The 27,888-nt window shown below is 41.0% G+C and overlaps 1 protein-coding gene across 1 annotated transcript; it reads left to right on the top strand.

The window, feature by feature from the left end:
• On the top strand, positions 1–27,888 carry ctnnbip1 (catenin, beta interacting protein 1). Its single transcript, XM_049581939.1, has 4 exons — positions 1–125; positions 9,679–9,793; positions 13,655–13,745; positions 24,975–27,888. Exons 2-4 carry the CDS (start codon positions 9,698–9,700, stop codon positions 25,031–25,033), a joined length of 246 nt encoding a protein of 81 aa, XP_049437896.1. The 5' UTR covers positions 1–125; positions 9,679–9,697; the 3' UTR covers positions 25,034–27,888.

The raw sequence follows: 27,888 nt of genomic DNA, 5'->3' as shown, positions 1-27,888 counted from the left end.
CTGCGTTGAGTCAGTTCGCCGAAGCTCTGCCGACTGGAGGGATGTGACCCCGGAACAGGACGCCCTCCTACAACAACACACCATTCAAACTGAGCACAGAAGAAAGAAAAGCTGGACCAGGAGGGGTAAGCTCATATGTCTCGTTTCGTTGACGAGGCGCACATTGTCAGGGGTTTCTGAAACGATACATGCGAGTGATTCCCGGCGTTCACACTTCTGGCAGAGCAGCGGTACCTGGATGGTGTTTGCACCCATAGGAACTTCATTCAGGCTTTTGTCTCGGGCATGCTAGCGAGCTAGCTTGGCTGGTTAGCATTGGCTGCTTTGCCAGAGGTAGCGCGGGTTCCGTGGGGACTACATTAAATGATTATCAAGTTAAAATGAACGCGACTTGTAGAGTCAGTGAGAGTACCGTTCATATGTTTTTTTCCACGACGGATGTTGATAAAGGTTCATGTCGAAAATGCGGTGGAGGCTGGCTGCTTGCTAGCTAAGAGCGCTGCTACAGTTTGAACGGTCTGCGTCCCGCAACATGATAACAAGATCCGCTCACAGTCATGTGTGTCCACCTCTCAGGAAACCAGTCTTTATTGTTTCAGGTTGGTGCGTTCAGGCGTTTTTGTTTGCTGTTATTTTTCAGTCAGAGTTTGACTTTGAAGGAAACTACCGAAAACTCATAAATCTCGGCTAACGTGAGTGTACGTTATGCAGACACCCGTTAACGTTAGTTACTTGTACCAACGGCTGTAATGTTAACTTTACTCCTAACGTATCTTCAATAAGGACATCGTGATAGAAGTTTAGCTGCATGTACATATGCCATACCCATTTGTCCCATCACCTCCCAGTCAGCCAAATCAATGCTCACTCTCTGAGAGCATTTAAAATGCTGCTAAGCTGCTGTACAGTGTGGTCACTTTCTTTCAGTGTGGTTTTCATGCTCAAGTTTTCTTTTCACATAACTCCTTCATTGCTCTTCTATTTTTGGACCATGCCACCCATGGATGCATTGTGCCACGCTGCCTTTTACAGTGTCTGCTTTCCCCCACATGTCAGATAGCTGACAACCCTTTGAGTGGTGCAGCTGGCACCCTGCCGGTAGCGGGGCATTGATGAGTGCTGCAGCCAGTGGGTATCAGGGCTTGGCCACAGGCGAGCGCTCTGAATCCTCCTGGCAACTAGCAGCGTTGGTCATAGACCACAGTATGTCAAGCCCGCCTTAGTTTGCACATTCCCCCAACTGGATGGATTCTGGAGAGAGATTAGGACCCCTGGCCTCGCTTCCCTCGCCTCCTCTCAGTCAGGGCAGGTGCTGTTCAGCGGCTGCTCGAGCCCCGAGGGATCCTCATCAGCTGCCTGCAAGCGGAGTTTGGGAGGGAGGGCTGGGTCATCTCACAACCTCCTGCTCTGTGTTTGGCACACACACTTGTCAGCCCGTCAGCATTAACTCAGCCCACGTTGTGGCCTGTTGTGGCCTGACACGATGATACCAGAGCTGCTTGGATCCATTCGTGGCTGCACCCAGTCCAGATGACAGAGTCTTCTGGATGACCACCAAGTCTTTTTGACCGTTCTTAAGATTAAAACTTGAAAGCACAGCCATTTTTTTTCTGTTCGCAGTTCTTTGTCTGTTGTGCGTGGTATCCTGCACATTTGAAATGCATTGTATTGTTCCAAGCACATAGGTCCTATAACTTTCAGAATTTCATTCCCTGCCTTGATGTTGGTGCGTTTGAAATCTTGCAGCCGCACCCCCAAGGGACCAGCTTAAGGCAGCAGCTTCTGTTTCAATTCCTTTGAGGGATCCTGAGGAGTGTGCTAAGATGTTCTGAGATCATAGACTAGATTTAATTATGTTACATAGCACGGTCTGTGAAAAACTGGGTGCATCAGATATGGTATCGTGGAAACATTTGCATGATGAGGTTGCCTGAATCTTGTTAAATGTTTTTACTAAAAATGTTCATACAAGTTCTTAATTGAACTGCAGTAGTATTACAAATATACAAGTTACTATTTGTAGCCTGCTTGAAGCTAAATAATGGGAAAATGCTTTTTTACGATCTAGGAAAAGTTTCCCAGTGACAAAGGGTATAAACGTGCCAAATGTCATCTCCTGCCTACTGTAACTCACTATCTGTAGGTCTGAGCATCACCTTAATGTGGCACAGAAATAGTCGAAGGACAGTTAAGCACACCCAGAAACCCAGCTATGAACTAAGCCCATACAGTTGAGCAGGATTGTTTGAGTTCATGCCTCACGTGGTGACAACAAGACATGACCTACTTATCAATCATGTTTTCACAATCCAGTTCATCACCATTGTCCCCAAATACTGTAGCCATTGTTGTGGGCACTGTACATGTGAGGAGATGGCTTCACACAAAGGCAGCATGCAGACATCCAGTAGGTCCAAGCCAGAACCTTTCTGGCCTGCAGTGTCTGCCCGTTTGGCCCACGCTGTTTCGGGACCCCAAGCTGCCCCAATGCAGAGGGAGTCAGTCTGCGGGGTGCACGGCTGGTCAAAGGGTTTTCAATATGTTTCCTGCAGGTTCAGATGGGTAGAAGCTGTTTTGTTGGACGACTGTGCTGACATCACTTCGAAATAATTTGTCAGAAATGTAGTATATAGGATTTCTTTACATCAGTATAAATGTAGCATCTTTGAATTTTGGACTGTTGGCTATGACAACACATGACATGAAGACTTTGGGAACCTTTGGGTCATTTTTCACTAATCGCAGCCATTTTATAAAGTAAATTATTGACCGTTTAACTCAAGTAAGTAAGTGACAGATTAATTGGAAGTCAGAATAATCAATAGTTGCAGCCCAGTCTTTTTTATACTTATATATATTATGACAATTTTACTTAAAAAGTCCCAAGATAAAGTGAGGATTTTGCTGAACTGTAGTGTTGAGTGTGTGTCTGTCCTGATATCAATTTGACCACTAGTTGTTTTAAAAGGTTTTGTGACACCGTTAGCCATCATTAGGAGAGAGCATGTGTGCGCGAGTGTGTGTACCTGCAGTGGCACAGCTGCTCTGCAGAACCAGGCCAGGTTGTTGGCAGCTCAGCTGGCAGCCACACCAGGCTTCTAGCCTACTTAAGTTTCTCACACATTTGCTTGGGATGTCAGAGCAGCTCATGATTGAATTTTAGTTATTTCACCTTCTCGCTTTTTGCTGTCTACAGAGGCTATTAACCTCCCGGGGTCTTGTGGAGTTCAGGCTTTTAGCGGCATTCGTGTAAAACTAAACTTAATTTGTTCAGCTCAGACTCCTGTTTCTTGTTTTTCTGCTTGCTGGAGGAATTAGATTTCTCAAACAGTCAGACATTGTGCACTATGCACACAGCTAATTCTGCAGCCAATAACAAGCTTTACAAGTGGAACGGGCCATGTGTGACTGGGCTGGTGCACTTTGGCAGCCTCTGGCCTTCATGACCCTCAGCAAATGTGAGGGCCCTATCACATTGCATACTGTAATCTCTGGCAGCAGATCCTCGCTGACTGCACTGTGTGGCCCGGTCACAGTGTTGAAACGCTCTTGAGAAGTCTCCTCCATGTTTTTGTTTCTCAGAGACACTAATGGGCACTGATACACAAGTGTACATAAGAAATCTGGAATGCAGAGACCATGCAATGAATAGGGTTCTCTTTATTTTTTAAGTGGCATTACTGAATGTGTAATTTGCAATCACGTGCAGTGGCTGTATGAAAGTTTGCAGTGCTTGTTGTACACACTGAGGATAACACAGCAGATATTCTACATCACAATATGATTTGAGAGCTTTGCTCTTTTTAAACGGCACATTTCGACCCCAGATGTTATCAAAGAGAAATCTTTCTCTTCATTAAATTTTAAACTTGTTTTAGTGGTAGAAATAACATTGCAGCAACTTCTCCATGTTTGTTTAACATATTTGAAGCTTCATGCTGTCCTCTGACTTTGCATGTGTTTATCTTCTATCTAACTAACTTTAAAAAGCGGTTTCCAGAGGAGCAACCAATGCTTCAGCTTTTGTTTGCCAAAACTGAAAATATGGTTGCCATTTTTAGTCACCTTATATTTTGAGTAATTAAGATACCATGCTGATATGTGTCAGCTTATTAAAATGGGGCATAAAATAAGATTTAAAACCTTTTGTTTCAGTAACCGAACAAAATTATTTGTAGTTTGCGTTTTATCTGATTATATCATTTATTTGATCTTATCTATTTGTTCAGGTTTATCTAGTTATTTGTCAGTTGACTCAATTTGCACATGAGTTTTTGATGTTGACAGATTAGTTGAACATGTCACTCCACAGTTAAACAACTGAATTTGCTTTGCTGTTGTCTCTAAAAAAAAGATGCCTGTGTGCACACGAGTAAATGCACCAATGCCAGTGCAGTGTTGTCACATGAAGTATTATCTGGTTTCAGTTCTGATTGAACATATATATTTGAGTAAAATCAATGCAACAGATACTAAAATAATATTTTTGTGGGGAGTGCACTCTTGTTTGCTGTCCCTGTTTTTTATATGTTAAAAAGTGGTCCCCGGCCCGAGTACACCTTTGGAGCAACCCAGGTTTGATTCTGACCTACAGCCCTTTGCTGCATGTCATCCCTCCTGTCACTCCCATCTTTTCTGTCTATCTTTAAGATGTACTATCAATAAAAAGAGAAAATTACCACAAAAAACTCCTTAGTAAAAGCCCAGAATTAGCTGCTAATTTCTAAAAATGGTTGCCAGTTGCACAAGGCTGAACTACTGTAAAGCAGAACTGTTAATGTGGGTGCAGTAAAAATACACCTCAGCATCACAGCTATATATTTCCTATGTGTCATACCAGTACCATGTGTACAGAGTGGAGATTTAAAGCTGGTCCTCATGTTGTTGTGTTTCTTTTAGATTTCGCAGTTCAGTATCTGTGATGCTGTGGTTAGCTGGGCTGCCTAGAGGGGCTCGATGTCTCAGCTCGAACCAACATCACAACACTGACAAGAGCCCAACGCGGACAGGGACGGGGGTGAGGAGGGGGTGGGGGATTAGGCCTAGATCAGCATTAAAGAAAGCCTTTGATTACGTCTGGAATATTAGCCTCATGCGTCTGAGGCTGGCTGAGCATCCCCCGAGGGATTAGTGTTGAGCCAGCCCACCTCGAGAACCTAACATCAGGCACACACAAAGGAGTCTGACAGGATCCTCATTGTGGTCCTTGAAACGACTTAAGACATGTTACACAGGAGAGTATGTATGTCAGAATAATGCTAGAGTGACCCAAGTAGGCAGTTTTTTTCCCAGAACACTATTTATAGGTTTTTAGGAGAGTTGTGTCACTTGTAATCTTCCTTTTTGTCACTGCATCCTGATTAAATCAATCATTGTATAAGAATTATTTTTCTTTTTTTTTTTTTAAGCAGCCTTGTTGAAAATGGATGCGTCAGATAGTTCAGGTATCATACAAAGAGCAGGTTATGTCTAAACTGTCAAGCAGTGGTCTAGAATGGATTCGGTTGTTACAAAGCGGCAAACATGTAATTCACACACTGATCTCTTTAAATAGAAGAGTTTGCTTAATCAGAACACAGCTTGAAGAAATGTTAAGGCATTTTGCACAAAAACTGTGTCACTATTTGAATTTCTTGGTCAGTCTGCAATTTGTGTTATAGAAAACTGGATGTTTTGGAGGGCTAGATTTACCAGGTAATGTTGCCAAAAACAGCAGTTTGTGTAGTGCTAAAGGATTAGTTGATTAATTGATTAGGGGAGATAGAAAATGAATAATGTACTAGTTGTTTAAGTCATTTTGTTGTGCAAAAAAATCCCAAATATTTGCTGTTTCAGCTTCTGGGATATGAGGATTTACTTGTTTTCATCATTTTATATTCGATATTTGTGGGTCTTAGACCACTTATCAGACATAACAAGCAATTTTTAGATGACACCTTGTGCTTTGGCAACATGCAAGTTGTGTTGTCAAAAATATCAATAATGTATCAATACATAGGCCTATTGATTCTATATATTTGAAACGGTTTCAGTACTCCCTCTGTTATTGTTAGTGGTGGGGGAAAAATTGATACAGCACAACATTGTGATATTTTTGTGCAGCAATATCGTATTGTCACACGGTGCTAAGTATCAGTTTTTTTCTTGTAAAAATTATTAATATGACATACAAATTAGCCTACTAGAATAACACAATCATTTGCTTTTTCAGTCCACCACATACATTTTGCTGAAAAAAAAGGCTGAAGTGAGATGAACAGACTGAAAACTTAATCTCATTAGATAAAACAGATGTTGACAAAGTTCTCCTTTGGGGACATAATTTACACTTAAAAAAAGGTAATAATTCACAATATATCACAATCTTTTTTATGGCAATACTCGGCATATCGCAAAATATTTAAAATTGCAATAATATTGTGTGGTGACTTAAGTATCGTGATGATATCATATCATGGATCCACTGGTGATTCCCACCCCTAACATATTAGTAAGGTTTACTGCAGCTGTTTGCTGTTCTCTGCTACTAACCAAAAAAAGAAAAGTTGTCATTGTTATGTTATAGCCTTGTTATATTTATCTTTTAATAAAAAAAAACTTGAATGCCCTCAATGTCAGTTTTGCCATGTGGTATTGAAAATGGTATTGACTTTCAATATTTTTCAAGGTGTTGTATCAAAATTAGAAATTCCAGTATTGTGACAACAGTATCTGCAAGGGACATTTTTTCAGTGTTTTATGAAAATATTAGGCCCTGGGGACTTTATATAATTGCATTTTTCACTATTTTTTGTACCTCATCAAAAGGAAGTGAGTCATAAAAAACATTAATCCAGAAGGAAAATATTAAGTTGCAGCATTCATAGTCAAATATTTTAAAATACAGGCAGACTCTGATAACACAGCTGCCTATGAGGACATACAGTTTGTGATATTTGGCTTAAAAATCATGTTAAACTGGACTTTATCTTGTCCCGGTGTGTTTAAAATGTTGTAATCCAGCAGTGATATGCAGGAAGCCATTATTTAGAGGTTAAGTCCATGGCAGCCAGGCATTGTATGCCAGGCAGCCGAGTACCATCTGGCGCATTGTTGGAATTATAAACATGGTTGGAAAGCTAGTTTGTTCAGCAGGATTGCACGGATGAAACTACCCATTACATAATCATATGCACAATGTTAATCACTGTTGTAAACATGATGTCGTCCAGTTCACTGAGTACCAGAACTGTAATGATTCCAGCTATGTAGCGACTCTGCTGCCTAAAATAGTCAATTACAAATTTGTCTTTCTGCCCCTTCCAGCCCAAAGTGACTCACAAACATGTCATGATAACAGAGAGACATCACCGATTACCCTTATTTACAATTCCGCGTTGTTTCTACCTCCTACAGATTCTCCCTATGGGATTTCACACGCTGTGTGTGTTCTTCTTATAGCAGATACGCTGTGAAAGTGGGATAAGACAAAATGTTTTTTTTCAGGCTGGTAAAAATACAAATTGCAGTCCTCAAAACAGTCAGCAGCCTGGGCAGAGATGGTACTAAATATGGCCAGTTTTCAAACTTCAAACGCGCACATCAGAGGATCAGAAATGCCTCAGTCATGAAAGCAGCAGGCCTATTTATACAGATGATGAATGTGGACTATATCGGCCTTTTGTGCAGCAGCAGACACGAAAATGGTTAAGTTGTCAAGTCTCAAAATATGCCTGAATATTAATGGATGTTTGTTGTATCACCCTCGTCTTTTATACAAATCTCAAGACAAGACGACACCTTTTGGCAGTCAGAGTAACACCGTCCTCTCCAGTCACTCTCTACTCTTTATTCACCCACACGCAGTGACCGTTTTATTCCCAGCGAGCTTCTGATGCACGCCGGCTGGTGCTGCTGAGTTTGTATCACGCTTCATTCTGCATGTCGTCTCACTGGTGGGTCTCTCTGCCTGGAGTCTTAGCTCTTCTATTTGTCTGGCGCGAGGAGCTTGGAGACTTGATCAAACGTGTCGCTGCTGCTGATACGAAGACACCCCCTTCACCCTCGCCACCAACAGCCTCCCTGAAGCCGATGTACCGAGCAACTGAGCTCTCCATCTTTTCATGCCTGTCTTGCTTTGAGACTTCTGTGGCTCTCCAATTAGACTGCGCCTGACGCCCAGGTGGAAGTGAAAAACTAATGCATTCATCTTCCCCTCGCTCAGTGTCCTGTGACCACTCTGTATAGCTGAAAACCAGAAGACAAAGTCAAGTGATATTTTGCGTGCAGTAAACGGCCACCAAAGGTTGGTATAATTATAAGGACTATAGCCAGGAGCATGGTCTCCAGCTGCTCTGATCTGGATGAATCCACACGCTCACAGTTGCACCCAAGTGCCAGCCAATGGCCAACGGTGCCCCATTCATCCTTCTCCCCCCTCCGGGCTCTGGGAAGTGGGGACGGCGAGCCAGCTCCTCAATTAAATATAACCCCACATCAAACGGCCTGTCAACATGCATTAGTGGTCCTTTGTATAGATAAGAGGCCAAAATAAATTGCCAGAACTATCATAGTCACTGCGGCTCCCGTAGGCTTTTTATGAAAGATTCTTTGGGGAGAACAAATCCTGACTTGCATACTGATATTCTCTCCATTAAATCTTATTTTTCAGACCAGATTTATCCTTTAAAAGATTTATTTTTTTCTCTTTTCTGTGAATAATTCCATCTTTAAGGTTTTTCAATTAGCAAATTTAGGCTGCATCTCAAGCCACGATGTATGCCTCGTCTTGTTGGTGTGTTATAACGGAGATCTAATGCGACAACAGCCGACCTTGATGTGTATGTGTGCTATCACAGCGGAACCTATCCCTTTTCTGTCATCCGCATTAGCTTTGGCAGCTCCTTTTATCGCCTTCTTTTCCCTCCCCCTTTTCTCCCCCCTTTGCCTATATTTTGCATCTCTGCAGACTGACAGAGAAAATAGGTCATTAGTTAGACGGAGAATAGGAGATGGAAGGAGCAGGCAGGGGCGAGATCTGTGTGAAAACTGCCATGCAATATTAATGACAGCCATTCATGCTGTGAAGTGCCAAACCTGCACTGTGACTGCACTGAGACAAGGCCTCTGACTTCTAATATCGCCACTGTTTGGATTTTATATGTGTGAAGTGCTTATCACACAGACTGCAGTCTGTATTATTTACCGTAATAGTGAGACATCTAGTTGCAGCCTGGTGCGGTAGGTTAGAAAAACATTGAGAATTGAAACACAGTCAGTCTTATATGTTGTTATAATGGGAATATAATAGTGGGTGTTAGCTCAATGCGACCGACTATATAAGATCCTTAACGTCAAAATACTGCCAAGCATTACATGCCTGATACAATAGCTACCAGTGTTTTGTTTAAAAAGCTTTTGTATGAGTTGTATTCAGTATTGAACTCATGAAATGCTGTAGTTAGACAGAAGAATACAAACACTAAAGAGTAAAATCATTATGTAGCTATTATAGCTTTTCAAGCCTGCAGTGGTGAGTGTTCACAATCAAAAACTGACTGTCACTTTATGGCCTGTCAGATAGCGTGGCTGAAACAACACAGTGTTTCAGTATTTTTAACTTCTAATAACACTGTGAGTGTTTGCATAGCTGTGGTTTTTCACAGGTCTTGTGTAACGTGGATTTGTTTGTGTGTCCAGAGCTACAGGAGCAGGGGGGATGAACCGCGAGGAGGCCCCGGGGAAGTCTCCTGAAGACATGTACATCCAACAGAAAGTGCGGGTCCTGCTCATGCTAAAGAAAATGGGATCAAATGTAAGTGCAGTGTCCTGACTAACACAAGCTATGATCATGTGACATTTTAGATTTGGGTACTCACATTTTACAGATTAAGAAGTGAAAGTTCTAGCGCTGCCTGTTGTCCAGCTCATGCACACTGTGGTATCTTTAGGGTGCCATCACACCTGCAGTTCCGTTCATTTGGTCCAGACCAAGGGAAAGAAGTGCTGCATTGTTGCATTTTATTTTAGTTCCTGCTCACACTGACTTTTTGCAAACAAAAAGAGGGTGAACATGAAGTTATACAGACAGAGCACTTACTCTATGAATGGACAGTTTTGGCAATTGTCATCCATGCATCATCAGCACTCACAAAGGAAAATCAAATTCTGGATCTTACAGAAATTAATGCAGTACTTAAATGCTTCTAATGTGTATATTTATGTTCTTAGGTTTCACATAGAAATAACCTATTATTAGTATTATTACACTGCAGGTTGATCACATGTACGTCAGGCCTAATTACTGTGTTATTGCTGACACACTTTTTAATGGACTTTAATAAACCAACAAAGTAGCCCACATAAAGTTGGATACGAACACAGCAGTTTTAACAGCTTACAACCTCTTGATCAGATAAAATACCCACACTGACATGCATACAAGTTAGCAAGGTTACCAAATGCATAAACAGGTTATATACATATAAATATTAATTATATGATCCCTGACATATTTCACAAACAGCAGAAGGATTTATTGGTAATTTAGTTTTTGAAATCATTCTAAAATCTCATGTCTGCTATCATAAAATCCTGTGGTTGTTTTGCTGTTATCGCACCACAAACAAACTGCACCTGAGTCCACCTGATAGCAGACGGAGACCCACCCTTTCAGGTAGTCTCAGTTCAGTTGGTTGTTCTGCACCAGAGTTGACTGACAATTTTCACACCAGCCCAAAAAAAAATAAACTATCTGACGAAACACTCCAAGGTTTGGTTAAAACTAGGGATGCACCAATTGTGAAATTCTGGCCTGATACCATTTTTATCCTTTAAAATAGCATTTTGTCAGATAGCTGATACCAGTGTTTTTATATTGTTGTTTATTTTGTTTTTGTCGTTATTTATTTCCATTTGTGTGCCAGGCAAAAAAAAAGAAACGTAAACTATAAAAAAAAATGCTCTGTGTTAAGATAATTCATTTATGAAACAACCTTAAGTATAACCTTTCACATGAAAAACATTTTTTTTGAAAAACTGCTTCAAAAGCCTTTTTAACATATATATATATATATATATATATATATATATATATATATATATATAAATAATCATAATTCCCTCTCTGATATCTATTTTATATTGCTGTGAAAACATCAACACATTTCTCATTTAAACAACTATTTATTCAAGTTTCTTGCCCAAAACTGAATTTTACAAGATTACATTTGAACACATCATGATGATGTTATAATTTGTCTTTGTCTAATACTAATTTTTACTGAATAGAGCTTAAACACATCAAAATGTAGCTCAATGCAACCTCTGTGAGCTGTTAGTAGTGGCCACAGGCGACTTAAAGCCAACATTAACATAACAAGCTCTCCTGCTGATATTAACATGGACTCATTGTTCACAATGAATGTAGCATTATCATGGAGAGAATCGGGTGTGTCCCCTGATGCGATGATAGTGAGTTTACTGCGTCCTTTTGTCCTAAAGGCGCTCCAGAGAAGATCTGTGTTTATTGTCCCTTGGAGCACTGGACACTGGCTGCTAACCTACAAGCCATCTCGTCACAACTCTGAGATCACAGAGCCCATTTAGCAAACAGTCATTAAACATTCGGGGTTTTTTTTATACCTGCTCATTTATTTAAGTTTGGTGCCATTAGTCTCGAGCCCTGCTTTTTAGTCTGCACAAAATTAATGTGACACAACAGAAAAACATCGTTCACTGTCATCAGTGAATGTCATCTTATTTGCAGATATGCTGATGGTAGTCAACAAGCTGAATATCAACTAATACTGATGTTCAGCTGATAAATCAGTGCATCCCTAGTTAACACAGACCAAATAGCACAGATGTAAAAACACCCACAATCTCATAATGACATCTGCCCCTGGGAAGCCTTGACAACTTGGTCATCAAGACCAGACAGCATCATTACCATGTTGAATCAGAAGCAGCAGAAGCTTTAGAGGCATGCTATGAAAAGAAATGCACAAAGTATGGTTGTTAGAGCATACCATTTATTTTTACTGTTTATTAAAGACCACCATCCGAGATGTTCATGCTTTAATGTGGAGTAATGTCTATTCGGGTGGAGCGGTGGGTACAGAGGGCAGGCTGTATGTCTCTGAATTTGTATGTTTGCATCAGGCAAAGCAGATAGCAGCTCCAGTGATGTTTTCTTTCAGCTCAGGTAGTGACAAGAAATCAGGCAGTGAATTCTAAATACCTTTTGACAGTGTGGAGGGATTGAGCAGAGATGAGCTAACTTGCAGCCTCTGGAGAACAAAAAAACCTGACTATTCTAAAGCTCATAATTCTAAACGATTACGAGCTTACAGGACAAGCACATTATGCACACTTGTTCTTCAAACTGTTCTTTGTAAGAGATTTGCAGATTTAATAGTGGAAAATGAGTGTGTATATGCCACATCTTTATTTTTAGACCTCTGTGGAAGAAGAAGAAGAAAGCAAAAAGTCAGAAAGACATCACATCTTCCACTCATCACTCCGATGGTCCTTTTGAACAGCAGCAGTACTCAGTCCACAATCTTGTTCCAGCTCGCACAGTTTCATTTTGGGATTTGGGCAATGCACAGAAATAATTTTTAATAGCTGCAGCTGATAAAATCAGTTTATGATGGTCGTCATTTCAGACAGCAAAATCTACAGTTGCAGGCTACAGTGGCAACTTTGTAATGGGACATCATTGCCTGACCTGCTCCATCATCTGATTGTATGTGTAACTTTGATGCTGTAAATGCTCAGTCTGTGCGCACATGAGCTCCAGAGTGCACAAGTGTTATCTGATCAATTATAGGAAATTAATTAAAAACATCTGATACTGTAATCACATGGCTGAAAGCTGGTGAAATCACTCGGTCACTTTTGTCTGTGTAGGTCATATGTAAAACCATTCCTAACACATTTCCATAGGTCTGTTGCTGTGATTTAGATTTTTCTACAATGAGATGTCTGTTTCCAGGCAACAAACAAGCTGAGACACTTGTTACCAAGAGACAACATTATAAGATGCTCCACTTTCAGTGACTGAAAGACTCAATTTGTGAACGTTATCACTGCAGTAAAATCACATTTTCTCTGGTCTTTAAAACGACTCTTTCACTTTCTGATGGGCTGAATTGTCAAATATTTCTGTGATACTAAGAGAGAACATAAAGGGAGAGCAGGAGATCATAGAAAAACTTTAAGTTTTGCAGATCCAAAAATGTCACATGCCTACCTATGGGTGAATTGTTATGATTGAACTTTGATTTAAAGGTCCAGTGTGTGTAGGATTTAGAGTCATCTAACAGACACGGGATATAACATTCATAACTATTTTTATTTGTTCATATATCACCTGAAAATAAGAATTGTGTTTTGGTTACCTTAGATTGGGCTGTTTAAATCTATGTACAGAATGGGTTCTCTTGCATGGAGTCCACCATTTTCTCTAGGTGGGGCCATTTGCATTTTCAAGTTCGACCGCTGTAGTTCTCCTACACGTTTCGAACACGGGAGAAGTTTCCGTTCTACGACCTCACTGCTAGATGTCACTTAATCCTACACACTGGACCTTTAACTAATCAGAGAAAAACATGCATTCTCCTTGTCCTCATTTATTAACTTGAAATGTAAAACTCTGTTTACTCCTCTACAGCTTACGCCCAGTGAAGAGGCTTTTCTCCGAAATTACGCAGGTGTGGTCCACAGTCAGATGAGCCAGCTACCACAGCACAACATAGACCAGGGTAAGGCTGTGACTTGAGCACACCCACACACGCATTTTAAGTGTAGTCATCCAGCCAGTGTTAGAATAGTTTGAATTTTTAATCTCCGTTTAATCAAATTTTTGTTTGAGTGTTAAGTGTGATTCATCACCTTTTTCTGTGCACGACAATAGTTGAATTTTATATAGTTGATATTTAGGTGTTTGAAGGATAGAAGGCGTTTATGAAACACATTTACATGAGCTTATAAACACCACCCTCACATGTCACAGAAGGGTTACTTTGCCCAGACAGAAAACAAGGGAAAATCCCTCCACACACACACTCGTCGCTCCTCTTGAGTCCTTAACCCCAGCAGGCCTAACGGGTTCCCTGACTGAGCACTGAGGCTGACTCAGTGGCCCACCAGCACTGTGAGATTACTCAGACAGCAAACACTGTGGCTGACTGGAACCCAATGACTCACCCTCAGCGTGAGTGCATTGCTGCTTTCACCGCCTCTTCTCCCACGAGGCCTATTCAGAGATCAGATATTGATGTGTTTATAAGATAAAGCAAATCACTGCTCATAATGGTTGTTAGGAGACTTGTAAAGAGGTTTACCCTGTAATTTGACTTTGCATATTATGGTCATGCTTTTTCATGGCACCAGAGGGCAATGTTGAGCTGTCTATGTCACCTCCACAGTTTTTAACACGTTTCAAAGGCACAAGAGGGCGCTAGATGATTTAAAACTGTGAGTGTATGTGTGGAGAGGCACTGCAGTTACCTGAGAAAGCAGCAGCAAATTGTTTCAGATGTTTTTTTTTTATCTTTATATTTTCTGTAAGTAGACTTATCAGCTGCTTTCCAGGCTCAGCCTAAACACATCTGTCAGATAGGAGCCCCGCTGTCTTCCTGTGGTAAACCTGCCGAGTCCCAGGCCTCGCTTTGTCCTTTATGATATTGGTCCCTCCGGGGAGCGTTAAGTCAGGAAAATTGCCTGCGACACTCTACCTACAGTGAAGAGTTATGTCTCCTTGTCGGTGTCCTTTCTCTGCAAGGAAACAATCAGCATTGTTTGAATGGATAAATATGTGATTCTCTGTGTCGGGGAAGGATTAGGTTTATGATTATACAGGGTGTTAAGAAAGGCAAGTAAAAGGCGCAGTGACTTTGTCTTTTTGGTGTTTCTTATTATCTTTGCTTCAACCTGCAGGGCATTAAAACTGCATCGTCACATTTTTTGTTAAATTCAGCCTCTTTCTGCAATAAGGGATGCATCGTCCGAATTTTAATGTGGCTTATTGCATCATGGGCAGTGTAGATTGTATTATTACAGGGTGTTTCTTCATCAAGCAGCAGAACATTAAGCATTGCATCAGATAGGAACGATGGTGTCATGTCTTAAAAAGTGCTACACCAAAAACTGATGTTCACTCATTAATTTATGAAGGATGTTTTCGATTGGTTTAAACAAGCACAGACTAACTGTCTTCAGTCTCTGACTTCATGCCCTTTAGTAGATACAGGACTCCATGTCCGTGCTGTCAATACTGCAAAGAAGAGCCTCATTAATTATGGAGGAATCTGACTGGTGAAAGGTGCTCCGAGTATGCATTATACATCACAAAAACAGACACGTTTAGTGTCATTTGGCAGCCTGCCACCTCCCCCTGTGTGCCAATAAATAATTTGTGGTGTACATCTTCTCCAAAGTACTGTGATTAGGCATCGTGGAGATAGCTGAGAGTTAATCACTTTTAAATATTCAGCGCTGAAGGACAGCAGTTTGTAGGTATCAGCACATTTGGGATCCTCTGAGGTGGAGTGAAGAGGGAAGTCCACTATTTGATCTCATTTAGGCTTGGTAATAAGGGGAATGGATGAAAGGAAGCGTTTTATTGCTTAGCAACTTGCACAGTCATTGTGCCACTTAAATGTAATGTTACAGAAGCACAGACTTCAAGCACACATAACAAGTGTGAAATATTACAAAGTAAGACTTCATTTGATCGCTCTTCAGAATATAGGTAATTGTGTGTTTATGTTCAAACATTTTTGTCCAAAGACGTTCACAGTTTACTGGATTTCAGTGTGTTTATTGTACTGGAGTGCAGGGGTAAATGAGGATATGCTCTCTGTGGTTCAGTCTGTTCTCACTTCATTATAATGACCTTTTCCGTATGCAGCGGTAGTATTGTGTGTCCCAGCTGACCATCGCAGCAGCCAGACAGACACTTTCTGTGACCAGCCAGCAGATTTCCAGGCAAAGGTTGTTTGTCTGGTCTTGTATCATTGATGTATCTACTCGCAGCAGTTCCACCTTCAGACCTCACACTGGTCTGGTCGCTTCAGTCCATTTTATTTTTTCAATTGTGAGAAAGACAATTTCAAAGAATAACATCTACCATTTTGTTCTGAGTTAAAATGTTGTTTTTTTGAAAAGTGTCTGTCTAGTTTGATCTGTGGATATTAACTCCACATTGCTTTTTGATACCATTTGATGAAGCTGCTTTCAAAAGCCAGCCTCCTCTCCTTCACAGGCTTATGATGGAAATAGCAAAATATTGGTTTGGTGATAAAAAGCATACCGTTTTGTATCATTGCTGCTCAGCTTGATGTTTTGAAAAGTAATAATTTTGAGTGGATGACTCACCCCTTTCAGCTCCTCATATAATACTTTTCACCCCCCTCCTTTCAAAGGGACAGTTCACCCCAAAATCAAAAATACATATTTTCTCTCTTACCTGTAGTGCTATTAATCTAGTCTAGATAGTTTTGGTGTGAGTTGCCAAGTGTTGGATTTATTGGCCATAGAGATGTCTGCTTTCTCTCTAATATAATAGAACGAGGTTTCACCTAGCTTGTGGTGCTTAAAGTCAAGGTTCCTATGGTCACGAAAAACCTGGAAAAGTTTTCCATTCCAGGCCTGGAAAGTAATCGAATTATTAAAAATCGTTGAAAGTTTTGAAAAAGTCAAGGAATGTTGTTGTGTGTAAGGACTTTGGTGCGGTAATCTTCAGTGGATAACCTTCCACTGGACGTAACATCAAGTCAAATTTATTTTCCATAGCTGGCAAGGTAACGTAGCTCTAATGTTTCTTCATTTTCTTTCCATGTTCCGTCTCTCACTTCATGTATGCCAGCTAGCTGAATAGTTAGTAAATGTTTAAAAAACACCAGACAACTTTCGCTAGAAAAAGAAATATCATGGGTCCTTGAAAAGTCACAGAAAAATTTTGAAATTTTGTCAGTGAAAATGTGTGGGAACCCTGTAAAGCACCAAAAAAAATGCATTTGAAAAACTCCACAGCAATGTGTCTTTCCAGAAATCATGACGTGGTTAACGAGATAATCCACAGACCTTGTTGTGAGCAGTTTCATGTAGGAACTATTTTCTTTCTGCCGTACTACACCTACCAACCATATTACAGTGTAGAAGGAAGCATGCATCTACTCATGAACTTATACAAATATTAATGGCGTCCTCCTCGGCTGAGCTGTAACATTAGCTAGCTCAGTGGTGCTGGGTGAGCTAGCAGTATGCACACTTCCCTCTGCACAGTGATTCGGTTGGTGGGTGTAGTTTGATAGAAAGAAAATAGTTCCTCGATGAAACTGCTCACAACAAGGTCTGTGGATTATCTTGAGTAACTGGGCCATGATTTCTAGAAAGAGACATTGCTATTGAATGTTTTTTTGTTTTGTTGTTGTTTTTTTCTTCGAGCACCACAAGCCAAATGCCATCTAGTTCCATTATATTAAAGAGAGGGCATCTCTACGGCCGATATCTTTAACACACAGTAACTCTCACCAAAACAATCTAGACTGACAAATAACACTACAGATGAGAGGAAAAATGTGGATTTTTGGGGTGAATTGTCCCTTAAATGGTTTATTGAATCTTTTATCGCTCCATATACAACAGGAGTTGTTTGAGTGTTGTCAAAGTAGAGAAATATTTAGGCTGTTATTAGCAGTGGAGCCACCATTAGAGCTCAAATGGCTCCAACCAAAAAGATTTTTCAGCCACAATTTCCAGCAGTGTGAAACAGAGGATTGTTTTAACATGCTGATGCAAGATGTTCCGATAACAGCGTCCTTAAGGGGTCTCGGTGACAGTGTCATGTGACAGACATGGCCTCATTGATCGAGTGGCAGCATGCTTAGAGGGCGATGGGGGCACAATGGCGTTGTGGAGACACAGGTATTGATCAGTCTAAGTAAAGGCCGGGCTGTATTCAGGAAATGTTAAATAGAGGTGTAGGTGTGAAAGCACATAAAAAGCTTATGTGGCAAATGAACAACATCATCGCTGCTGTCAGCTTCAGCATATTCTGATAAGAAAACAAATCTGTAGGTGTTGCAGTCTGATCTATCCAGAGATGTTGTCATCCTTCATCACGTGTGATGGCACTGATTGGAAGTGTTGCTCAAACCCTGTATCGCTCCCTCCGACTCTGCTCAGCTGTCAAATGTTATTCTGGGTCCTCCCTGTAAGAAACAAGAGAAAACGAGCTCGGGGGTTGCCGCTCATATTTCTTTTAAGTCTATGGGTCACACAATTTGCATTTCAGATAGTTTTTAATTGGCTGATTACCATACATGCAAATACAGAATTTTGTTTTGCAATTTTAATCAGGCCAAAGAGGAATTCTCTGCCAAAGGCGCTGGCGCTCTTTTCTCATTCAGCTTTCTCCCTGAAATACCTTGATGTAGCTGAATTTTAGCACCGCAGAGGAGCGGAGGATGATGGGCGAGCAGGAGCTTGTATGCTGTGTTTAAATGGCGTTATTGTGATTGGAAATGAAGTGTGAATGTGTGTGTAAATTGGTCCTTTTTGGGTAATACTGAATAATAACTATGTTTCCCCACGGCACAGCAGTTACAGAATAGTATTTGTATTACTGAAGTTTAGTCTTTACAATCGGACTGTTGTTTCCCCCTTAAACTAGCTCGTTATCTCTCTTCAGTGCTTTTTGTGACTGACATCATGTCACTTTAAACAATACAGTTTGTCAGAGCCACACATAAAGCCAGCAGTCTCAGGACTTGTTATCTTGTCTGGCTTGACAAGGAAAGTTTACTCCTCCCCAGAAGGACGTCTCTCGGCCTCAACAAAAGAGGATAGACGTGGATGGGGTTGCCATAGCAACCTCAGTTGTCCCGGGAAAGCTTAGGTTCCCTGTGGGCTTTGGTGTTGCTGCTGCAACGTGCTGCATCAGTAGATTGGAGCAGGTGTCATTAGGGGGCCTGGAGGCAAGCTGGAGTGCTAATTACACAGCCAGAGTGTGATATTCCAATATCTCTCCGTCGGTCTCATTCCTTCTTACAGAAACATAGCTTCTTGTTTCAAACGTTGCCACAGCCATGTGCACAATAGGCGATCTTGTTTCTCTAACGCAATCCTTAAACCAACCTTTTCAAGTGAAAGCCGTGTTACACAGAGCGAGGACTCGCCTTTGTTTGGCGACTCAGGCCAGGGCAGAGTGGTATCGATTTTTACTTTATCCTGTTTGTCGCTGCAGCATAAATCAGAGGCAGAGGCTCGGATTTATGAAGTGCCAGGTCTACCTGACTCACTGAAACACAAAGGCTTGATTTTGTTCTTATATACACTCTCATCTCTATCCCAAACGTGTTAGTAGGTATGGCTGTATAGACAACATGTGAAAGGATAGTTTTATAACAACTGTTTCCAATGATATTTCTTTCTGATAACCTCTGCTTGCTTTGAAACAAAAAACCAAAGTCAAATCAAATTGATTTTAACTTCTGGACCTGCTCCCCAAAAATCTGCTTCCTAAGATAATTACTTTCTGGATGTGGCCTATAAAATGTGGATTCCATTAAATCCATCTTTTAAAGAGCCATTTAGAAAAGAAAAATGACTCAGAAAATTGTTTGCTGCTGCTTCAAACTAATTTCAAAGCTCGTTAAATCTGTGAAATATCACAGTGTAAAGTGGAGAACAAACTGTTCCCCAAATCTGGCATTCACTGGAGTCTTAAATCAATCATTTGCTTGTGTTTTGTACTTAATTAGATTTTTGTAAGGGTCACCTTTTCTGTTAAAAAGCTACATCACACAGAATTAAATTGATGATATGACCAACTTTTTTTGGACACATCTCCAAATTGTAATATTATGATAAACATTTGGCTGAAGCTCATTATAATTCACAGATTCTCTTGATTTTTTTTAACATTATTTCAGTCCAGAAGTCAATGGAGGTCTGAGCTTACATGTCCCTCTGAAACAGAAAAGTAATGGAAAAATAAAATAATGTTTGTGCTGTCAAAATTAAGTTAAAAGGAAAGAGATAATTGAAGACACTTTACAGCTGAATAATTTGCTCGCAGTGTGCAGTTATGTGACTGAAATAGCAGATCACTCTTTTAAAAATGTCTAAAAGGAGACCCACTGTGCTTGTTGATGTCAACATGTTGAGCTGGACCACACACACACACACACACACACACACACACACACTCACTCACACTCCCCGCTTGTGTGTCGTGCTTCTTAACCCGGCCCTGCTGTTGCTTTCAGTGGGGGGATCTCGTGCCTTTATCCTCTCGGCTGACCTCGCACAGATCGTGACCTCGAATGATGCCGCCGCTCTGACTAATAACTCAGTGTTTCATCACCAGAGTCATCATATGGCTGTTCTGCTGCTTATTCAGAGAGGAGGGACACGAGGGACGCAGCACAGTGCCTTTAACTTCAAACAAATTCCCTTTGGGTTACGTTCACAGCTTTCCTACCCACAGAGGTTTCAGTGTGTTTTTAGCAAATTTCAGGCTACCTTTTCTCAACCACATATTGATTCACAGTCTCTCAGAAAGACTTTGTTGGCTTGTGAAAACGTGGATGTTCCCACTCTGGCTGCTATTCGTGGGAAGAAGCGAGGGCTGCAACTTATTTTTTCACTAATCTATTCTCAGTTACCCAATTTTTTTAGCCACTCAGCCTATAGAATAAATGTTTAAGCACAATAAACACACAGTATTGTGACGGCACATATCTGAATTTGAGACATGGCTTTTTTTTACTATTTGAAAACAAAAACATTTGTTGACTTAAAATCAAAATACTTCTACTTTAACCTCTGTTCTTTTCCTGGAAAGGGGCGTTTCTTCCTCTCAAAGTATTTATGGAGGATAAATTGGATGACATGCACGTTGTTGCTGTTATTTATGTAATCCACCGTCCGGAGCCACTCTGTTCACCCCCACCAGACTGGGTGGGGATCAGTATACAGTGGAGGGAGGGGCCGGAGAACGGCCGGACACAGAGCCGCATCCCGACAAACTAAAAGCTGTCTGCCATCCACTGTTGCAGTCTGATTTTTATCTGTCGCTAGGCAACAGCTTTAAGGGACCTGACGTCTCCATTGTGTTGGCTAGAGCTTGTTTGTGCGTGTGTGTGTCTGTGTGTGTGTGTTTGTGGCAGGGCGAGGTCCGCACATGACTCTCAGGAAAAGTAAAACAGATATAGCCCAGCAGCCCTCCATTTGACTCTGTGGATGTATTTTGAGAGCATTTCTGCTGGTCACTCGGCTCAAGTTGCACAGCGTCTGACATGTCCTTCGTCTGAACTGCCCGTCACACACAGTGAACTCCCTCACACAACCACAATATGATTCAGACTGCCATTTATTGTGATAAATGGGTGCTGTTGCGAGTTCCTGCGCCGAAACATCATCTTCAGCAGCAGTAGTGTTTCTCAGGTCAAGCTTCTGAGTGTGCGGTGTTACATAATTGCCTCTTGTTCGAGCATCATTATCCTCCATGCTGTCTCAAAGCAGATGAGATCTATGTTATTAACTAAAGTCGAACAGCATGTCTGTGCCAATATTTTTTTAACACTCTTGTGTCTAGATCTCCTCTCATGGTGCGGCATCTTCTTCGCCGTAACCTCATTTGGTAGGCCAATGAGCTTTCAAGAGGAGTTCACATTAAAAGGCGCCCTCCCCCAGAAGTCTTGATCTCAGCGAGCTCCCGACGACCTGAATGCAACTCAGAAACATGCTAATTTCTCTACCCCGTAGAGATAGCCAAATGAAACACCAAATTCTGTTTGGAGGGTCTGTGCTGTCTGATGAGAAGGGTCCGCCCTTTGTGCCAAATACATGTGGAAGCTCACAGTCCCTCCCTGGCCTACTTTCATATCTCCACAATAATTAAATCTAACAAGCACTTGAGGGCTGTGGTGAAGAGTTTTTTTTTTATTTTTGTTCAGCAGACATGCATGAGGTGCTGCATGAAACCGTCTGCAGAGGTGTGCAGCTTGGTGTTAATGATATTTATGTGATCGGAGCTTGTCAAATGTTTTTATTTCTCATGCTTACTTTAGGCTACAACACATTAGTTGTCATTTTCCCCTCTCGTCTTTTAGAGATGTGTTTTGTTTTTAATTAAGGGTTTGGGGAGACTAGAGATGTTGCTGCGTGTACTTTGTGGTCTCGCAATCAATTTACTTCCATTACCAAGAAGCAAATGCATTTCACCAGGCTGCCGAGCATGACAGTGCAAGAGAGAATTTAATACTTTCCCACTTCATCTGGCAGCAGCGTTTTTAGCTCTGTCTCTCTCTCTCTCTCTCTCACTGTGTCGTTTCAGAGGGTCTGCAAACTGATTTGTTCAAATTAAAACTTGTCAAAAAAAGAGGCCTACATGAAAGAACAGTTGGATATATGAGGCGCTGAAAGAGCAGTGTGTATTTTATTAAATCTTACTCAGATAGAATTAAAAAATGTATATTCATTTATCAGAGAAAAACTGCCTCAGCAGGTGTGGGCAGGCCCAAATGACTTGATGAATCGCAGTTGGCAACAGACTAATGAGTGATTCCTTGTTAAACAAAAGCTAGCTGACAAAGTCTTATTGTGTGGCTGGCAGGGTCCATTAGTTGACTCAGCCTGTACAAGACTGTAATTATCGCTCGGTCCTCATTAACTTGGTAAAGGGGCACAAAAGGAGGAGAAAGAAATCAGACCTTGTGTGCCGTAGATCGCTTCAGTCTCTTTTCTTTGGGCCCATTGATTCTTCTTCCACAGTCTAGTGAGGTTAATATCATCACTTGGAATCTAGTATTGTTTACTCACAGACAATCTTGTGCCTCGCAGTCTGAGCTGCAGCAGCAGAGGAGATTGAGTGCCATTGAAGCCTCAGATCTAAGTGTTATCATGGCAGAGCAGGATGCTGCTGTCAGCGGGCCACTCTGTGTGTTACAGTATCTCCCGTCAGGGTGCTGTGATGGCAGGCGGTGGCGTTCCACAACAGGTGAACACGGCAATAGATGGAATTACCTTCTTGCACCAAAAGGATTTTCACGCCGGCGTATTCCCTCTCGGCTTTATAGTCATAACTGATAGGATTTACAGGATACTGACAGGATCCAATGACCTGTAGTAAACTTGGCTCACGTCACACTTAAAATCAGAGTGATCCAATCACGAGTGAATAGTTCAGAACATGTTGAAGACTTAGTGGGCTCCAGTGATTCAAACAGCATTCTGACGTAAAAGCTGTGCAGTATGAATGGAAATGGATCTTTGATCCCTCTGAACAGCCGTGTGTGTGTGTGTGTGTGTGTGTGTGTGTGTGTGTGTGTGTGTGTGTGTGTGTGTGTGTGTGTGTGTGCGCGCGCACGCGCGCACGTAGCACGACAAATAACCCAGACATTTTTGGATACAGCTGATTGGCCTGTTTGTAAATAACCTGGTCCAGAAGTGAAGCAATCCCTGCTCTCACACCGTACATGATAGAGATTGTGTTGCAGTTGTCTCACATGCCACGGAGAATAAATGTGAGCAGAAAAGAAATATCTAATGGACATTTCAGTAGCTGATGCCAGACTATTATGGATATATCTGAATGCAGATTCTTTGGTGTGTTTCTGTTAATGTGAGTGTTTGGTTTACTTGGTATTCGTAGACTGAAACAGTCATCGCAGGTCACACCTAGTATCAATGCCAGGCAGAGAGATAAGGCATTTTCAGTTAGTCATAAAAGTCAATATCATTTTTCTTATTAAAGTCACCTTTGCATTTGATTTATAAATCATGTCGTGATTTGTCCTCTTTGACACATTAAAATTAAAAGTCTTCAGTCAGTAAGAACTCACACATTTGGTATGTCTGGATGTTTGGTTTATATTGTAAATCAGATTTTGCCTCTATAATAAATCAACAGTGACACTTCATAATAATAACTTTATTTATATATCACCTTACAAAAGGGTTTACAAAGTGCATTGACAGGAAACGCAAAAGCAAGAAACTCAGTAAACAATATAATAACCATAAGTCAAACAAAATGAAGATGACATTAATTACAATTAATACAAACATAGAGACAAAAAAGCCAATAAAATGACAACAATAGAAAACGACATCACATAAAAGCAAGTCTATAAAATGGGGTTGAGAAGTGATTTAAACAAAGTCACTGAGTCTTCTCAGGCACGTCGTTCCAAAGCCGAGAATCCCTGATGGCAAATGCACAGTCACCTTTAGATTTAAGCTTCAACTCATGAGGGCCTAACCTGAGCATCTGAGGCTGTGAGGTGGCTCATATGGGGTCAACCCTCATCCTGACGTGCTTTAAAAGTGATCAGTAGAATTTTAAAATCAATTTCAGATTGAGCAAGGGGTCAGTGGAGAGAAGCCAGGGTGGAGGTGGTCTGATGGTGTCTGTTAAAACCAATATGATCAGAACTAATTCTCCTGTAAAGCCTTCATTCACAACATCTACAGCAGTTACAGGAAATTAAATCCTCCTCAGGCCCAATCCCATTTCTTTTTTTTCTTTTTTTTATTTATTTATTTTTTTATTTTTTTTTTTGAGTGCCACCTTCCTCCTCAGAGTTACAAGGGACATTGGTTGAAATCTTCCCCTTTGAAATAACAAGCAACATATGTCCTAATGCAGGACGTCATGCACAAATCAGCAGTATGGTTATTAACGCAGCAGATTCATTTGTGGATTCCTTTTGTTGATTGTGCAGCCATCTTGCTGATGCCTTCTCATAGCATTCAGTTTGGAGTGTGCCTCTGAAAAACCTCCATTTGGAGGGCCATGCAGCACTTACACTTCGCCCTACCCCTCTATCCCCAAAACGGGATGCGGGCTAAGTGGAAGGGCCAAGGGGTGTATCAGGATTGAGTGTGAAATGATGTTGCATTGTTTTCTGTTTCCTGTTTTTCTGTTTTCTGTGTTTCTGTGTTCTGGGCCTCCCTGACATTCTGCTGTCGGTTCTCAGGTGCAGAGGACGTGGTGATGGCGTTCTCACGGTCAGAGACGGAGGATCGGCGACAGTGACCCTGGGCCCCCCTCATCCGCCCCACTGCATCCCTCCCCGCCCCCATCCCGCCCCGCACGTGATCCACAACAACCCAAACTCCACAAACACGACACTGATGAGCTCAGGAGAGGAGGGGGCGCCCGAGAGGGTCCGAAGAGGAGGGGAAGAGACACCAGGAGGTGGCTGCCTCGCTCCCCCCCCCCTCAGCCTCTTCCATCCCCGACTCCTCCTCATACAAGCTGGCACACCATTACCTGAGATGCACTCAAGTGCTTCACTGTGGGTTGAAGCCTCAGCAACAAGGCAGTCAGTGAAAACACTCACAGATTGTGTGGATAAATATCAAATGTAGTTTCTTTTTTTTTTCTTTTTTTTGTGGGTGGGTTGGTTTTGTTTTGTATTATTTTGTCTGTGTTGAGGCGTTAGGCAGTGTTACGTGTTATATCTGCTGTGGTCACCGGAGGAAGTGACCAGTCAGCAGCTGATTGAAGCAAAGAGAAATATAGTTTTGGTCAAGCAGCGAGTGTGATGATCGATTGTGTTAGGGGAGAGATTTTTTAATTATTTCTGCTTACCCTAACGGGGCTGAAATTGTTTTTGATTTAGCTGTTGTGTTATAAAGGCTTTTGTATTCTGTCACACACGGGGGCCTCACTTATGGATGCTTCGTGTGTATAAAAAAAAAGGCGTGAAAGACGGGTACACCATCTCCCACGCAGGGATGTTTCTGGAGAGCGTCAACACATCTACTGGACATGAAGATGAAGTAGTTGAATAAAATCTAATGTAATAATATCTCTTCCCAGACAATTAATCACACATTATATCAAATTCTGGCCTGTTTATCACCTTCTTGCAGCAGGAAGTCAGTTGTTCGACCCAGATTCAATCAAGTCTAGTGAGCTCTGGTAGCTCTTTTTCTTTACCAATATACAGCTATATGTTTTTTTGTTATCAAGTTTGAGTTTTTTATTTTAAAATCATTTGACTTTCTGATCACACAGCGCTCACTGCTGCTGATTTTCTCTTATCAGTCAAACCGGAAATACACCCACAAAACGGTTACACTCATGTCTCTGTTTGGATTTGCAGTCTGACCTTTTGTTCACGTACAAATACGAGAATGACGCACTGATTGATGTGTGTATTAACACACCAGGCCAGTCGTTAATCATTCACGTTGAATTCTGGGAGTTAACAGGGCAGGATGACGAGGTGAATGGCCTCATCAGCTCAAGGCGTTAAGGTGAAGGTATTTCTGAACACGCGGTTTTTCTCTGCGCACAGTTTTATAAATGAGGCCCCTCTCGTTCTTCTGCTGCTTTATTTTGAACCATAGGCTGTTGAGAGTGCAACACTGCTTTCCTCTCGGGGAAACGCGTAAGACTTAAAGACACTAGCAGACGTAATCACATGAAACACAGGTGTACACATTCTCCCCCCAAACACACACTGGTTTTGGGTTATTGTGTCATGTAAAACCTTTTTTTATTGTACAGATAGTCGGGGAAAATACAATAATGAATTGACTGTGCCAATTGTTTATTTTGTTGTTTTTTTTTTATCTGTAAGATAAAATTAACATAATGATTTAAGAAAAATTGATAAGAGACGAGCTGTAGTTGTAATTTATTGTTTACTGAATTGACTTCCTCGAAAGCATCGTTAAAGATGGAGAACCAGTAGATAGTTTAATGCCATCAGCAGTTTGCTCTTCGTTCACACTAAAAAAAAATCACACAAACTCTAATTCTTAACTACCTGTAGCGAAACACGTGAAGCCAAACATCAGAGCTGTGTGCTATTTCTGACTGTACTGTATCTCTTGCACTATTATCAATGGGATATTTGCAAAAAATACATTTTGATATTTAGCACAGAGATTCTATGTTTGGTTCAATGGATAAAATAAAACTTTGTAACCATGTTTTTATTCTTTCACAGATTTCAAAAATACCTTCTCTGTGGTAATTGACTCAACTGGAATAGCTCAAATGGATATTTGTTAACAACCGACATGTTTTTCTAGTGACATGCTCAATATTTAATGTGTTTTACGTACAGTTTGTTAACTTGTATAACTTAAAGATAATTGTAACGTAATGTTTTGAAGCCAAGCATGTCTGCTTCGTGGTTTATAATGTTCATTCACGTGGAGCCGAGGATCTTTGACGCCTCAGCACATTGACCATTGTTTGTACATTCTTGACGTTTGTGGAAGCTACTCGCTCTTTTAAAATGTTTCAGAAAAAAAAAAAATCATGTTTTATATGGGTAAAGTGTTATCCATGATTTGTTGTTGGCAATAACTTCTGTTTGAATGTCCTCAGCAATCATTGCGATGTAATCAGCCAACAGATCTATCACGCTGTCCGCCTATGACAAAGACGTTTGTCTTTTTATGTTTACTTTTGTTTTAAAACATTCTTTATTTGTCTATGCATTGTTTTTCTCTCTCTCTCTCTAAAAGGCGTCTTACTGTACATTTTACCTATCAGGGTTGTTCTACAGCCTTCGATCAAGTTGTGGATGAATGTCTGTGTGCTTGAGTCTGTGTGTTTAAGTGTGTGTGTGTGTGTGTGTGTGTGAGTGTGTGTGACCATCGTTGAACTTGCTATTGGTTTTGATTTTCAGCATGCTGTTGAGTTTGACTAGGATCGATGTATCTTTTTACTGTGATGACCTGTCGTTGCCTAATTGTCTTTTTTTTTTCTTTTTCTTTTTTTTTTAGGTTTTTTTTGTGTTGCTTTTGTATTTTGTTTTCCTCTCAGTCGACATTGATTAGTTGGTTTTGTTTTGTATGGCTGCTGACCATGTCTTGACTTAATGCTTCCAAATCCTATACCAACTGAACCATTAAAGATATTTTAAA

This window comes from Epinephelus fuscoguttatus, linkage group LG7 (assembly GCF_011397635.1).
Source record: "Epinephelus fuscoguttatus linkage group LG7, E.fuscoguttatus.final_Chr_v1".
Classification (NCBI taxonomy): Eukaryota; Metazoa; Chordata; class Actinopteri; order Perciformes; family Serranidae; genus Epinephelus; species Epinephelus fuscoguttatus.
This window is presented reverse-complemented; position numbering and strand designations above follow the sequence as displayed.